This window comes from Phoca vitulina, unplaced genomic scaffold (genome assembly GCF_004348235.1).
Source record: "Phoca vitulina isolate PV1807 unplaced genomic scaffold, GSC_HSeal_1.0 scaffold76, whole genome shotgun sequence".
Classification (NCBI taxonomy): Eukaryota; Metazoa; Chordata; class Mammalia; order Carnivora; family Phocidae; genus Phoca; species Phoca vitulina.
Genome location: NW_022589779.1, coordinates 1,873,453 through 1,889,139, shown reverse-complemented (window position 1 = coordinate 1,889,139; position 15,687 = coordinate 1,873,453). Strand labels below are relative to the sequence as shown.

Genomic DNA, 15,687 nt, shown 5'->3' with positions numbered 1-15,687 from the left:
AAGCTGTGACTTCAGGAACCCATCCTTACCTGTATCTAGAAAAAGTATCAAACCGAAGTGATGAATTTAAGAGCTTTCTGGTTTAATTCTCTTACCTCCAGCCATGCAACCACAGTGGGCCCATCCCACTGAGCAAAAGGTAATCCCTTCCTCCGAGCTTCTTCTAGAAGTTCATGCCTGAAGTACACAGCAGAGATTATTAGTTATGTAGCATGGAAAAAGACAGTGGTGACTATTTTTAATGACAATATTTTACAATAATCCTTTACAAACTTTTTCTGAGATAATACAGAATAACAGAATTCTTTCTTCCTTTTAGTAATACATGGAAATCACCCACTGATTTTATGAGTGAAACACGGACATCTAAAAATAATTTCTCCCAACATTTATTCACAAAATTCAAACATTAAATGTTAATGGACTAAGAAGCTGAATTCTATTATCAGCAAATATCTTATCTTTTTAACAAGAAAATAGCCCACATATGCATATTCAAGCATACATCATGGGATCTAAATGAGGCTTCTTCCATCTGCCTTGCCCACTTCTCCTTACAATTTCAATGATAGAGAAAATGTCTGTATATAGAGGCAGTAGATAAATTTGGTTATTTTAGTCCCATTCAAGACATGTGCTTCATTTTAGTATGCTCTCCAGGTCCAGGTAGCTATATTCTGAGTTTTTGTGTTTTTTTTTTTAATCTAGTCTATGAAATTACCTCTCATTTAAAGAGAACTCAGAGGGAAATTAACTTCTATCACTAGAAAGCAATGTAAGGTGTGAAATTCAATAGTACATTCCTTTTCATTTATAATCACTCCTGCTTTTAATGAAAATGAAACACCTCAATGACAACAAATGGTTGTTTCTGATAGAAAAATGTTGTAAAGAGCCTTGACAAGTGCGTTATTATTCACTGTCTCTACTACTGAGCCTTATAACTGACATCCATTTACAAAACCAATTTGAGTCGTTCGTTGTTGAAATAGCAAATATGTGTTGAAACTCAAATTGATATGTACCTGACCAGGACTATATTGGAAAATATATTCTCTGTTCCTTAGTATGTTTTGATCTTACACACAAATGATAAAAACGTAGTATATTATTTGCTCTTTTGAATGTGTATCTTTCACGCTTAGGAATCTATCAGTAATATCATATATGAACTCCAAAATGAAGCATTTGATTATTTCCCACCATCAAACAATCAATTGCTTATTATAATATGTTAAGATACAGTTGACCTTTGGACAACACGGGGGCTAGGGGAACCAACCCCCCGCACAGTAAAAAATCCGCATTGCACTTTTGACTCTCCAAAAACGTAACTACTAATAGCCTACTGTTGACTGGATGCCTTACTGACAACATAAACAGTAGACTAACTACTTTGCATGTTATATATATTTTGTATTGTATTCTTATAGTAAATTTAGAGAAAAGAAAATGTTATTAAGAAAATCATAAGGAAGAGAAAATACATTATAATACTGTAGTGTATTTATCGACGAAAATTCTCATATGAGTGGGCCCGAGCAGTTCAAACCCACAGTGTTCAATGGTCAACTGTATATAACCGAAAATGCTTTTCAGTGAGAACTTCTATATTTGCAGTGGATGCTGCCAACAAATAATCAGTGTGAAAAAAGAAACAAAGAGGCAAAACAAAAACTGAAGTTAGAGCAGCTGAAGAGACATATAAATCAACTGCTGTTTCATTTGAGGGACTAGCAAGGAAAGCACAGGTCAGTTCTACCTGTCAGTTATTCAGCACCTGTGACGGGGAAGAGTGACGGGTGCCCTGAATCCAAAGTGAAAACTAGAGGGGCTTCCTCACCTGGATTGCTGCACCATCCGCCATTCCCTTGGGCTTCCCAACATTCCTTCATTGAAAAACAGACTCAAGGAGCCTAGTCTCACTGCTACTGGTATTGAGAGAAAGGGGTTGAAGGGTCAACCAACCAACCATAAGGTACTCCTTGTAAGCACCTGTTGTGAGCTTAGACCTGTGTCCCATGTGAGAATACAGGCATGGCCCCAGTTTTTCACAAGATCCCCGGTTAGATAGAAAAAGCAAACACATGAACTGTCCAAAAACACAATATAGTACACAAACAGATGCTAAAACTCGGTGATGCACGTTCTGAGCAGGAGGATTTTGGAATATGGGTCAAAAGCAATGGAAACACTTGGTGAAGGATTGTGGCAACCAAGCTGGCTTTGAAGGGATTGTGGAAAGGCGTTCTAAGCAGGATAAGCAGTAAAGGTGGGGGGTCAGAGGAAGGACTCGGCATGGGATACGTGCAAGCCAGTGGAGAGCAGGCCTCCACGGAGCTGAGGAGCCTTATTCGGAGTTGTAATGTTATATCCAATAGGGCAAGAAACACTTTCAGTGATGTAGCAGCTGAGTGGCAGTAAAGGGGAAGAAACAGACATTTACAGCCGTTTTTTGCTACATTTAGTAAAAAGGCAAGTAAATAGGCGCTCAGCACCTAGGAAGCACATAACATTGTCAGAGGTGAATTATAGGAGTTGTACAAAAGCCATTTTTAAAAGCTGGAACACTTTAATTGTGAAACTTCTGACTAGTTCTCTAAAAATATTACACCACACAAGCCAGAGTGAACCTGTTCAAACTTGAGTCAGATACTGTAACTTCTCTGCTCACAACCCTCCAATCACTCCTTGTCTCCCTGAGAATAAAAGGCAAAGCGGCAGTTAGGATCTACTCTCCTACCCTCTTCAACTCTCTGATTCAGCTGCTACCTCACACAATGATGCTGCCTCTTCGCTGTTCCCTGGAGACGGCGCAGGCCTTTCAGCCTCAAGACCCTTGTACCCACTATTCTCTGTGTGGAATGCTTGGGCCCTCTGTCTCCACATGGCTCACTCCCTCACTACTTTCAATATTTACTCAAATGTCACCTTCTCTGAGTGTCTCCCCCCTCCCTCCTTCGACCCCCACCAGACATTCTTTATCCCTGTTCCTTGATTTATTTCTCTCCACAGCACTTATCTTCGAACACAGAGTATCATTTACACCTCAGTCTATTATATCCCAATCAAATATAAGCTCAAGGAGGACCGATGTTTTCACATATTCTGTTTAGAGATAATTAGAAGCATCTAGAACAAGGTCAGGCACAGACAAGGTGCTCAATATATAGCTGTGAACGTTGAACGTCTGCCAGTGTTCGCAGTTAGGTACTTCTTGTTAGAGTAAACTGAGCCCCATAACGGATATATTTTTTTGTAGTCCAAGTATCTTTTTCTATTTTGGATTACAACACCATTCAAAGTTTCATTTCAAAAAAAAAAAAAAAAATCCTTAAATTCTGTTTCCTCTTGAGCCAATTTGTCAGAGTAACACCCACTCTGGCTGATCCCGAGTGTGATCTGGCATGGGATCCCTGACAGCAGTGTGGTTAAGACGCAATCCAATGTGCTCAGATAGTTCTATTTTCTGTCTTAATGGAAATTTAATTGCACGATTGTTTGTGAAATCTTTGGGCAATTTGGCCCTTGAAAAAGTTTTCTTTGTTTTTGCTTTGTTTGTTTTGCTTAAATCGCAAACTCTTGTAACCACAATAACTTTAGTAAGACTATGCTAAGATAATAAGAAAAGGGAGCTCTAGTCCACTGGATTCTGTCCTTTGGACCCCAACTGGCAGGGCTGGAGCCCATGTAAAGGCCTTTGAGCTAAAAAAGAGGGGAGAAACTGCCAGATAAGGGGTGGAAGGCTGGGTTTTGCAGCAGAACTGAGCGCTACATGACTTTAACTCCAGATGCGTTTTCCCTTAATCTGAGGGTAGAATCAACTGTGTAAAGAAATGCACTGAAATTCTCAAAGCAACATTACATTTAATTCTTCTCAATCTTAAAAAACTCTGCACTATACAGAATTTATAAGAGACATATTATCTGGGTGTATGGCATGAGAAAGAAGCAATGTTAAAAAACATAATACAGGCAAAACTATAATAATTGGAAATCACTGAGTTTAATACATTATGATTTTCTAACAGATAATATTAAGGGTCAACATTAATTGTATGGGGGCATGCTTCTTCTCATGAGATATTTTGGTGTCACTGACAGAGAAATAGTGACCTGAACTGTTTAGAAAATACTAAATAAAACACTGATTTGTCACAAACAGGCATTTTGAATATACTGGTGTTCTCTTTTGAACCAGTCCGTGTGTGGGAAGGTGTGAATTTTTTTCTGTACTCCAGAGTCAACATTTCAAAAGGTCTAGTGACAGTTCTTCCAGAGCAAGGCTGTGATCAACTCTCCCTAGTATACGTGTGAGTCTGGAAATTGCTGTCTTTGTTTTTAGACCCGAAGAAATAGTTTTGTTTTTCTCTTTCTTTTTTCTCTCCAGACAATCTAATATTCAACCATTTTTTCCCAAAGGATAATTTATATATCACTATAGTTATGGGTATGCATTTTTGTTTTAAGATGTAGACTAGATTTTAGAGGATATCAGTAGCACTTCCTTTTAGAAAATCTATCTGGCTCAGGGCTGTCATCACCTGTGTGAAAACTCAAAAGTACTAATTGTACTGAAGAAGAAAAACTTCTGAATCGTTGAGTATTTTCAAGAAACACATTCTCATCTACAGTGAAGAATGCTATTAGATTCCCCCAAAGGTGTCAGACTCTCTTGAATTAGGTGTCAATGAGTTACTGTGACTGGAAAGTGACACCTCAGGAGGCCCAACAGGTGAGAAACTTGAGTGTATGAGTCATTTGCATGCCCATATATAACGGTACAGAGGGGAGCCTGTGCATGCTAGGCCTGATCTGAGGACAGGAACAAGGTTGTGGGCACCCTAAGAATAACCAGCCCCAAGGATTTCTGAGTAAACGATCAAGAGTGTCTAACAAATGTACATAAATCAAGGGCATTTGCTGGGTTTGTAGTTTCTAACTCTTTATCCACATGAATGTAAGCAAGTATGACTTTGCCTCAGTGACTCAATCCAAATGGAAATGTCTGGCTTCTCCTTTTTTGGTTTTATGTGTCTCCTCAGCTATTGTAGTTTTGACCTAATTGGTGGAGTATGCCTGCATATTTGTGAGCTGTGTTTCTATCACACTCAACAATGTCCTCTTGCCTCCCTGCCTTGTCTACCCCCCTCACTTTGGCTTGATTTTCAAGACATACAAAAATACTTCTTCTCTGAAGCCATCCTTTCCTCGCCCCTGAGGCAATATTTACTACTTCTTTTTATAAGCGCCCTAGAATACTAAGCATTCCTACCTAGAGTACCTTTAACATTTTATCGACTCAGAGATTCAGTCGGTTTTATTCTTTGCTGAACACAAAACCTGGCACATAGTAGGTCTGTAAAAAAAAATCAGATGACTGACTACCTAACAAATTTGATGAATCCTGGGGCATGCAAAGTTCCCTGTCCTCATGTCCTCATGGTAGGGGAACACAATTCGTAAATCAACAAGTTCAAGAAAGTGTTAAACTCTGAGAAATAAAGTTCATTAATTACTCAAAAAAGTCACAGACCACAGGGTCAGTAAAGTCTCCTTTCTCATATTCTTCTCAGCATGGATGGTTCATCACTGTCAGTGAAAAGAGACTTTATTCTCAGACCACTTAGCCTACAATGCTATTTTAGGATTGCCAATTTGTGATATGACTGTGTGATGGCCGTGCCAGTCACCTTCCATTTAATGCCTGCCCATTTCCCCTTCATGTTTTCTATTTCATCTTTCTTTACTTTCTATTCTCATTGCCACCATACTTTTTTTTCCAACCCTTTAATTGGTCCCTATCTCAAGTTCTCTAACCCTTCTAATACATTGGCATAAAAAAAAATCTGCTATGCTAGCAGAATAGGTGAGAGAGTGGCCTTTAAAGTCTGATTGCTTAGGCTTGATTCTTGGTGCCTCCTCTTCCTAGCTGTGCATCCACAGACAAGTCACTTTACCTCTCTGTGCCTCAGTTTCCTCATCTGTAAAATAAAGCTGATAACAGTACCTTCCTCAGGGGGTTGCAATGAAAGTGACCTGAGAAAATACATGTAATGTGATTACAACAGGGCCTCACACAAAGGAAGCAGCTAATGAATGTGAACTGTTACTTTTGTCATAGCATTGTCCTCTGAAAACCCTCCAATGGTTCCTTAAATGTTTAAAGTATAACCCTCAACCTGAATTACAAATACTAAATAGGTTTAGTCTTGATTTCCCTTTCTAATCATCTTCACTTCTAACCAGGACTGAGAACCTACTTTTGCAAATAATTTGTGCATTACTAATTCTGTCATTGTGAGTACCATTTTCCAGAGCTGAGAAGTTCTTTCCCTTCTTCAACTATCAGAATCTTACTGTTTGCCTAAATCATGACCCTTCCTTTCATTTTTGCGATAATCCCATTCCACAAGGACTCTTTATCCTTCAAAATCTGGATACTTATAGTGTCAAAAATCACTCATAGTGATTGTTGATTAGCATCACATGCGTGCATCTCCTCTCCCACCCAAGACTCTAAAGTCCTAGAGATGATGGGTGCCTGGGTGGCTCAGTTGGTTAGGCGACTGCCTTCGGCTCGGGTTGTGATCCCGGAGTCCTGGGATCGAGTCCCGTGTCGGGCTCCCGGCTCAGCGGGGAACCTGCTTCTCCCTCTGACCCTCTCCCCTCTCATGCTGTTTCTCTGTCTCTCTCTCTTTCTCTCAAATAAATAAATAAATAAAATCTTTAAAGTCCTAGAGATGAGAGTTTGCTCTTCCACTGTCTCTTGCTTTTCTTCCCATGCTATAGCTAAGAATATCTCTTGAATGGTTGTTATATTGTAATCCACAAAACTCTCAATGTTGACAACCATCTGGGATCTTTGATGACAGAGTGAATTCTAAGTATTTTGTTTTTGTTAACATCAAACTGTGCACTACATCTTGAAAAGGAATAAGAATTTTGTTTAGCAGTTACCTATATTGGCTGTTCAGAAAGAGAAAAAATGTACTCTCTAATATTAAATAAGATATTTTGCAAATTGATTGACTACTACCAAAGCTTTTGTTCAAATTCTCATCATTTGTGGATCATGGCAATGAACTCCCAGAGTCTCTCTGTCTCTTGTTTGGTACCCCCTCCTTTCCATCCTTTTTCCAACTCCCAATGAGACCCTCCTAAACACAAAGTTTTTGTTAAGACTTGCCTACTTGAAAACCTCCCCATTGTCCTAAAAATAAAGGTCAAATATCTTAGCATGATGGAAAAAAAACCCTTAGTAATCTGGCCCTGGCTCTCTCTCCAGACTCTTGTGCTCAGTCAGTGCTGAAACACTTGCCATCCCCCGAATACCTCATTTTATTTGACCCTTTCTGTGACTCTTATCTTTTTCTTCTGACTGAAACATCCTTCTTTGCATAAGAATCGTGGCAAACTCATACTTGTCCCTCAGACACAGCTAATGCTTTATCCTTCCTGTGAAGATTCCAAGACCTCTCCCAGGCAGAATTAGATTTCTCTTCTATATAAATAGTATAACTTGTGTATACTCCAGTAATTGCACTTCTTATACCTCTCATTTACAATGTACCATAATAGAGGTTTATCTAACGTGCTCTCTTGTCTTTAAACCACTTCTATTCTTCAGAAGTACTATATCATGGTTTGAAAGAACAAAGGTTCTGGATGTAGACAAATTAGGGTTTGGATCCCAGACAACAATAGCTAACATTCATTTATCCTATCCTAAGTGCTTTATCCTAAGTGCTTTATATGTATAATTTGTTTAATTTTCACAATGGTAAGATACATATTGATACTCATTTGCAGCTGAGGACATTGAAGAGCAAAAGTCACTTGGAGCATAGAACCAGTGGGTGGCAGAGCCAGAATTTGAGCCCCAAAAACTTGGCCACAGAGTTAACTTTCTTAACCCTCCTATGATCCTTTAGCTAATTACACTTTGAACTTTTCATTACTGAGAAAGGAGGGTAAACTGACGATAAGAATTTGATTACATTAAAACCAATTGCATCCACTACATTGTTAGTATTAAATAAAATAATAGTCTCCCACTTTCTTTTCTTGTGGTTCGTTTATATTTAGAAGTGGTATATATTTATTTGGCCTCGTGGCTAATATGTATAGTCTTTACCCCCTTACTATCACACCTTTTAATCCTCAACATTGTAAGAGAAAAAAGGAGCTGTGCCTTTTCTCTTCTTGTTCCTCCTTAATGTCAGGTTCTGCACCTCTGTCAGAGGGAAGGAAAAGCTGAATTTCTTGTAACTTGTTTCAGTTCAATTGATTTTGTCTATTTGTAATACAAAGTAATTCTCTGATTGAAAAATTTATCTTAAGGACTTATTTATTTACTGTAGCACATGACAAGTAACTAGTTACTGATATAACCAGAAGAAATAAATATGTGGCTCAGTAAGAACCAAGAACAAAATATAAGTCAAAATAATTTGACAGTTGAATCTCTTCTCAACCGTGTAGGCCAGAGAATAAATCTCCCTTACATAATACTAGCAGTAAATTTACTTACACTTCACTTCACACCATTACTAATTGTTCCATTAAAATTCAATAGTCAGAAGGATAAGTAGGAAATGATCACCTCAAATTTCAAACAGACAATAGGCTATAACTCTATTATTCAGAAATCTAGACTTGTTGATCAATTCTATGAAAATCTACATTACATATTTGAGAAACCGTTTGAAATTCTGGTCAGCAAATATGAACAAAATATGGTGCCACCCACATTTTTTCTAACATGTGCAAGCTGAAAATGTATATTTTAACTCACGTAATTATTCTAAACAGAAATGTCAAAATCCCAATCAGCTGCTTCAGAACATTGATTGCCTAAATATACATATTTAGCTCCATAAAATTAAGAGTTTCAAATTCAACATTAACAAGGTTGACTTGATTTTAAAAGCACAGTGTACTGTGATTGTGTGTGTGTGTGCAAGTGAATGTGTGTTTGTATATCGTATTATGGCACATTTTCACATGAAGTGCACTTAAAAGTCCATTACAGATCTAAGTCGTGTTTTATTTAGATTCTAAGAACACATGCTAGGTTGTTTGGAATTGAAATAGTTTGACTACATTAAAACCAAAGCTTATTCATATTGAAACCTTTTTTCCTTCAAGCTGCTCTGAAATGGAGGGCTTAGTCTCAGGAATTTATTTGTGAGTTTGAATTAGGATTTACATAATTTCTTTCCTCACTTTATTTTGAATTTAATCAGTTTCAAAACCATTAAAAAGGTATAAACACACACACGCACACCCACACAAATGTGATGGAGCAATACAATTACTCATGCTGTTCTCGAAAACTAAAGGGACTTGTATTACTTTCTATTGAACAATTTCACTTTTGAAAGATTCTATGGTCTGTTCTCCCTAGTCACTTCCTGATAGTAAATTGGGGACTTATTGGAGGAACACTGGTAATTTTCAGGTTATTTGGATACCATTTAGACTAGATTACCTTAGTGCCTCATCTAATTTTCAGCCCTCTTTAACTCAGATTTTGAAGTTCATGGGTTTTGTGCTTCTGAGGTTATACATATTTTCTCATGCTCTTATGAGGTACGGGAAGTTGACAGTAGTATCAATAAATAAAGAGAATATGTCAGTCACTCAAGGGTATGCAACGCATGGGAAAGTTGATGCTTAAATTCTTATCTTCTGTTTGCTAATTTAATGAATGATCTTTCCACCTCAAATCTTCTGTTTTTCACTATATTTGTACTTTAACATCCTAAGCTTTCTGTTAGAGATTCTACAAGGGAAGTGATTTTGAGGTCATAAACTGTTAAGTTCCAGGAGCATGTACAAGATGACAAGAATCTGAATTTTAGAATGAAGACAATTACATCAGTTTCTTAAAGTCCATAAATGACAATGCATCATGCATTTATTCTTTTTCAGTATTTCATTCAAAAAGTGATAGGGAAATGAAGTTTTATTATTGGGATTATTTTCCTCATGAAATTTAAAAGTCTTTAGAAAACAGAAGACTGGTATTACATGATGACATGAAAACAATGTTTTAAATCTAATGTCTAGAATATTCATTATTTTTAAAAAGTAAGAGCTTACAACTTTGGCTAGCAAAGTTGAACATTACCCTAACCACAGCTCACCTTGCATTTTTAAGAACACTTACTAGAGCTTAATATCCTAGTTTATCCTTAATATCCTTAATATCATAAATTACCATAACTGAAGTAAATTCTGCATTGTTAAATAATCAGTAATAGTAACTGTAACTTAAAATTAGAGTAGAAAAGTATAACAAATATAAGCGATAGTAATGAACTAAGTAATATTACAAAGTACATGACCTTGTATTGGCATATAAAATATCCATAAAGCAAATTAGGGGCACTCTCCCTAGCTTCCTGGATAATGGCATCTCATTGGAGCCATTTTATTTACGAAATATGCATGTGTGTGTGTGTATAATATATATATATATATATATATATATATAGCTTTAAATTTAAAAGCAATACCTCTCCCAAACTAAAGTGTTTTTAAAAGCTCACCATGCTACCAATGCAGAAGTTTATACCAATGTAAATATTTTGTAAATGTTGTACACAATTTGTTTTGCTTTGAAGCCCAATTTGTCTTAGGAATAGATAATAACATGTTTTAATTTTAGTTCAAAGAGCAGGATTGAGTTGTTTGGATTTTAAAGCTTTGAAAATTAACCAGTAGTATAGGAAATAATGGAAAAAACACACACAACCAAAGGAATCAACCAAAACCAACGATTACTTTGGAAACTAGGCATAAAAGTCCTACTGGGTAAGATCCAGCATTTAACCCTCTTCATTTAAGTACAGTTCTAGTAATGAACACAGAAGTCTGTGTCTGCAGGAGGATGCGGGTGGGGAACCAGAAAGCACTAGGGAACACACAGAAGGACCCAATCATGCAGCACTGTCCAAAGTACTGAAGTGGCCCATGACTTAAGCCTCACTTAGTGCCATACTAACTCCTAGAGAATGACTCGAGAAGAAAGGAAATGACGTCTGGAATGCCTTTGACATGTGCCTAATAGAACTGAAGAAACAGAAGTGCCTGCAAGGCCACCATCATTAATTTGAGTGTGAACATTTCTCTGAACCAATGATTCCTTTACGGTGTAGAAATGAATACACTTCACAATTTTCATTTTAGGTCAGAGGCAGTGCAGCTTGTGTTACAACTGAAAAGAGAAATACTAAAGATAAAAGAAAAAAAGGATGGTGCTGAAAATAAACATGTTCAGCAGCCGTTGTCATTCAACTTACCCAGATGTGCTTTTCATGAGATGGAGAAGGATGGATGGAAAAGAAAAGCACACAAATGTTAATGGATACATTTCAGTCCAAAGAAAGCCATGGAATAAAACAAGAGCATCATTTCAGATGTGCAAAAGCTCAGATATGAGAAAGACATGGTGTCTTTTTTTAATTTCACCATGACACACATACTCACTGCGTCCAAAAGCATGATCAGGTTGAGGGTAGCTCTAATTGTTGACTAGTAAGTCTGTCTCTTGAAAATGAGCCACTCTGAAACATGCATGACCACATTTTTCCCAGCCTCTAGTATACCCCAGGAAGAAATTAGGCACTTTATTAAAGAACATTCTTTACCTCAGGCCACTCCTGGCTTGTTTTACAAATAGAAGCAATAACTTACAAAAGAGTGCTCAGATCCTCATATGGCCTTACATGCTTACTGCTAGAGCTCAAAACAAAGTACGATGGACCCCTGCAGAGACAGCGACTTAAGAGAGCACTAGGGTGAAGGTCAGAGTATCTGGGTTCCAGTTCTCATACATGAGTTGGTTAAAATTACTAGCAAGTTCTGATTTTCAACTTCCTCACCTTAATCTGGGGCAGGAAATAATTTTACATTCCGGGTCCATAATTTTAATATGCTCACAAATGTCATAATAATAATTATTATTTTTATAAATATGCATTTGCCAGTCTTCAGAATGTGAGAAAGCATAAAAGAAGTCTATCACTCTTCTCCTCCTGCTATACTACTTCCTCTTCCTCTGTTTGATCGGGCAAAACAAATGGTGTTGGTGCCAACTGGGTCTCTCTCAACAGGAACATTTATTTGGACAGATGTTTATAAATGTTGCTCTGAGGAAAAAAGCAAACTCATTTGGTTCACCAATATTACCATAAATCATCACAAAACAGCATTGATTTAAATGTAGTTTTTGAGGTAGCCCTCTTGCTCCCTGGATATAGTAGTGGCACTGGGAAAATAACGGAATTTAAATAATTCAACAAAAAGCCATGAGAATATCATTTTAAGTTTTTCTATACAAGCATAATAGACTAATTCTTTGAAAAAATAAAACTTTTACTACAACTCATAAAATATATTAAATACAACAAAATATGAAGCAGAAATTCATATCTCAGAAATTAGGCAACTTAGTTTCCATTTTTATTGCTCAGTCATTATAAAGTAAAGGTTGACGTGCAATGGAACACCCTGTACGTGCCTCATCTAAACGCATTCATTCAGAGAAACCGGGTATCGTTTTATTAGATAGGCCTTTTGGAGAACGCATATTCTTTGGCCTTAGCTCCGGAACAGCTGTGGGAAGCTCTTCAAATTTTCACATGAACAAAAACATAAATGTCCATACACATTGGCACCACCATGTTCTAAGAAATTTAAGGCATCTTTTTTACATCACACATGCAACAGAAAGAACATTAAAACCAAAAAAGATCACTTCTAAGGGGTTAAAATGGCTTTCCTGTCAACATACCTGTGAACTCTTTGATGAGCTCTTAAAAAAGGCAATTTCTGAGCTCTCCAGGAAAATTGCCAAAAGTATTTGGGGCCAGTTATTCCCATGGACAAAATCATCTTTTGCAGCCTGCCAGCTATCTAGGAATTGCTCTCCAATAAAACAAGTTGATTAAATCTGCACACAGTGGAATATTAATAGTCCTCACATCTTCACTTGTCATTTTCAAAAACAGAAAACTTATACTAATACAAATACCTTAAATATAAAATTTAAGAGAAATTATGAAAATAAGGAGGAAACACATACATAAAGGAGACACTCAAAAAGTACTGCTTAAAGTTCTGATATATTTGTTATCAACTTTTGTAAGTTGTCTGATTTCTCAGTGTTTATGAACTTTCTTGTTCTCCATAGTCAGTTAATTTAAAGCAATACTGAGCAGTTATCTCACTTTATAATATTAAGTGTTTCAGCTCATGACTTAAAAAAGATGTTCTGCAAAGGACAAAAAGCTAGAGTCATAAAGGACTCTGACATATGTTGTGGGAATATACTATAAATTCATGTCAGAGGGAGTATATATTTGCAGAGTTTTTTCATCTAGATAAAGTATTTAATTTTTCTTCTTTCTATATTCTTTCTTACAAGCAGTTATTTACAACAACACATAACCTCATTATTCTTTTTTCTCTTCACTCCAGATTGTCAAGGTTATGATAATAGCAAGACAGATTCTGTGAAAAATAAATGTTCTTCAGTTAAAGACCTCTGTGAGTAACAGGCAAATAACAAGTTTTAATTGATATAGAAAAAGAACAGGTTTTAAGTTACCATTTAATGAATAAGATCAAATCCAATTGTTGGCATGTTTTCCTTGGGAACATCAGCATACATCCAGACACAAGGAGACATTACCAGCTAACATGTCATAGTCCAAAATGGGTGCCTGAAACTTTTGAGCTGTCTCACTTCAATCCTCTAGATCTCTTACTGAATGAATGGGCCTTTGCCTGTTTATAAACTAGTCAACTTTGAATGTTAAAACTTCACATGATAAATAAGTCACTACATGAGCTTCATATGTGGAATGTGATTGCCTCTCGCTTCTTTAGGTTCAAGTTGGTGACTCGGAAAGATTTTAAAATCAATTATTAACACCAGATTGGGAAGTGAATGGGTAGGAACTGATGTGGAAACGTGGAATAAAGAGAGGATTTCTCTTAATAGATGAAACCTGAGAATGTTTAAATGCTGATGGCCAAAATACAGAAGAGAGCAGAATTTGAAGGTATAAGAGCAAATGCGAAGTCAGCACAACATGACTAAGAAACTGGGAAGAGATGAGCTCAGGCAAGAAGAGAGTATCCTACTTTCCTCTAATAAAACAGGAGAAGGACTAGTGTTAGTGTGTATTTGGCAGCAAATAATTCAGGGCACCCTGTTGGTTTCTTTTTTCTCTCCCTCTGAGGCAGACTGTGAGCTCATGTGCAGAAGATGCAGGTTTGAGGACAGTGGAGGTCTCTAACGAAAGCTGCAGAGAGTAGAAACAAAATTGGTAAGAGAAAAATACTGCAATTATTGGGCACTGCTGAGTTCCCAAATGAAGCTGGCTCAACTTCTTCTGCTATAATGTCCTCCGGCAGCATAGAGGTGTTCAAATGCAGACATGAAGAAAGAAAATTCATTGGTGGCTGTGAATATGACTTGTGGATACAACCAAATGAAAGAGGAGCAAAAAAGTTTAGGAATTTTTGAGTGTGTTGAAATTATGCCCATGGAATCTAAGCTAAATAGGAAGCAAGAAGAGGACAGAAAGAGGCTAGTGTGCTGGGATACAGATAAATAAATGTTCAAGCATATTTCTAGTGATCTTTATAATTGAAAGGAAATGGTTCAGAAGTTTTCAGTAAGGTTCACCATCACACTACTTCAGAAGTAACTTTTCATTAAAGTTAATATCAATTTCAAGTAGCTAAACTTTGAGATTCTTGAGACTCTTTTAGAGAGGTTAAGAAATCTTTATTCTTCTAAGAATTTTGCTGTTCATTTGCCTAGTAAATTTAAGCCAGTCAGGCCCATGGTTAAAGTTTTGATTACGTAAAATCTGAAACAAAGACATTTAATTATATTTTTGTATATACATGTGCATAAAACATACATATACACATACTTATATTTTTTATTGGAAATCTTTTGGTATAGAACTATTTTTTTAAATAAAACTCTAGCAATAAGATATAGATAATCACTGCCCTTCTTAGGAACATGGAAACAAGGAAGAGAACCTTGCTTGATGGCTGGCTAATTTTAAATAACTGCTGGAAGAGACAGCATCTTCAAAGACCTTATGAAAAACCTATGCAGAGCCAATATAAGATCCTATATTTGCAGGAACAAATGGGGATAATTCTTTCCAGATTAAGATGTCAGCATTATATTTAAAAGTACCCTATTTAGTGACTTTTTTTTCTTTTAAAAAAGGAGGTTAATTATCCTTGCTGTTTGATACTGACTTTGTAAGTTTTATTGGAATGAATAGCCTAAGATTGATTCAAGCACACATTTAAATTTCTTATATAGCTTATTTATAAGTGATCATTACTATTCTTATATCAAACTTTGAGATATTATGTGTGGCTAATCATATATAAAAAAGCAAGCTTATAACACAGCTACATCTTGTGTGTTGAAACTACGTACCCTCCCAGTCTTAAAAAAAAAAAAGGTGTTTGGTTTGAATATATTTGTTGCTCATGTTGAAAGATGGGATAAGGTCAGATGAGAAACTAATTATTCTCTAGAAAAAATAAGCTACCCTTTTTAGAGTATAAAGAGAGTGAGGAGTTCTTTTTTGACTTCCTATTTAAGCATCCCAAATTATATAGAATATTCAAGGTCCA

The 15,687-nt window shown here is 36.5% G+C and overlaps 1 protein-coding gene across 21 annotated transcripts in view; it reads right to left on the bottom strand.

Annotated features, from left to right (window-relative positions):
* PPFIA2 (PTPRF interacting protein alpha 2) overlaps nucleotides 1-15,687 on the bottom strand; it is a 469,533-nt gene that overhangs the window by 34,777 nt on the left and 419,069 nt on the right. For 11 of the 21 annotated variants that reach the window (XM_032393724.1, XM_032393725.1, XM_032393729.1 and 8 more), the window contains 2 exons: nucleotides 11,310-11,318; nucleotides 96-177 (listed from right to left, as the gene is read on the bottom strand). In XM_032393724.1, the coding sequence (XP_032249615.1) occupies nucleotides 96-177; nucleotides 11,310-11,318 (91 nt within the window). The remainder of the gene's footprint in view (nucleotides 1-95; nucleotides 178-11,309; nucleotides 11,319-15,687) is intronic. The other 10 variants (XM_032393726.1, XM_032393728.1, XM_032393742.1 and 7 more) reach the window with 1 other exon arrangement.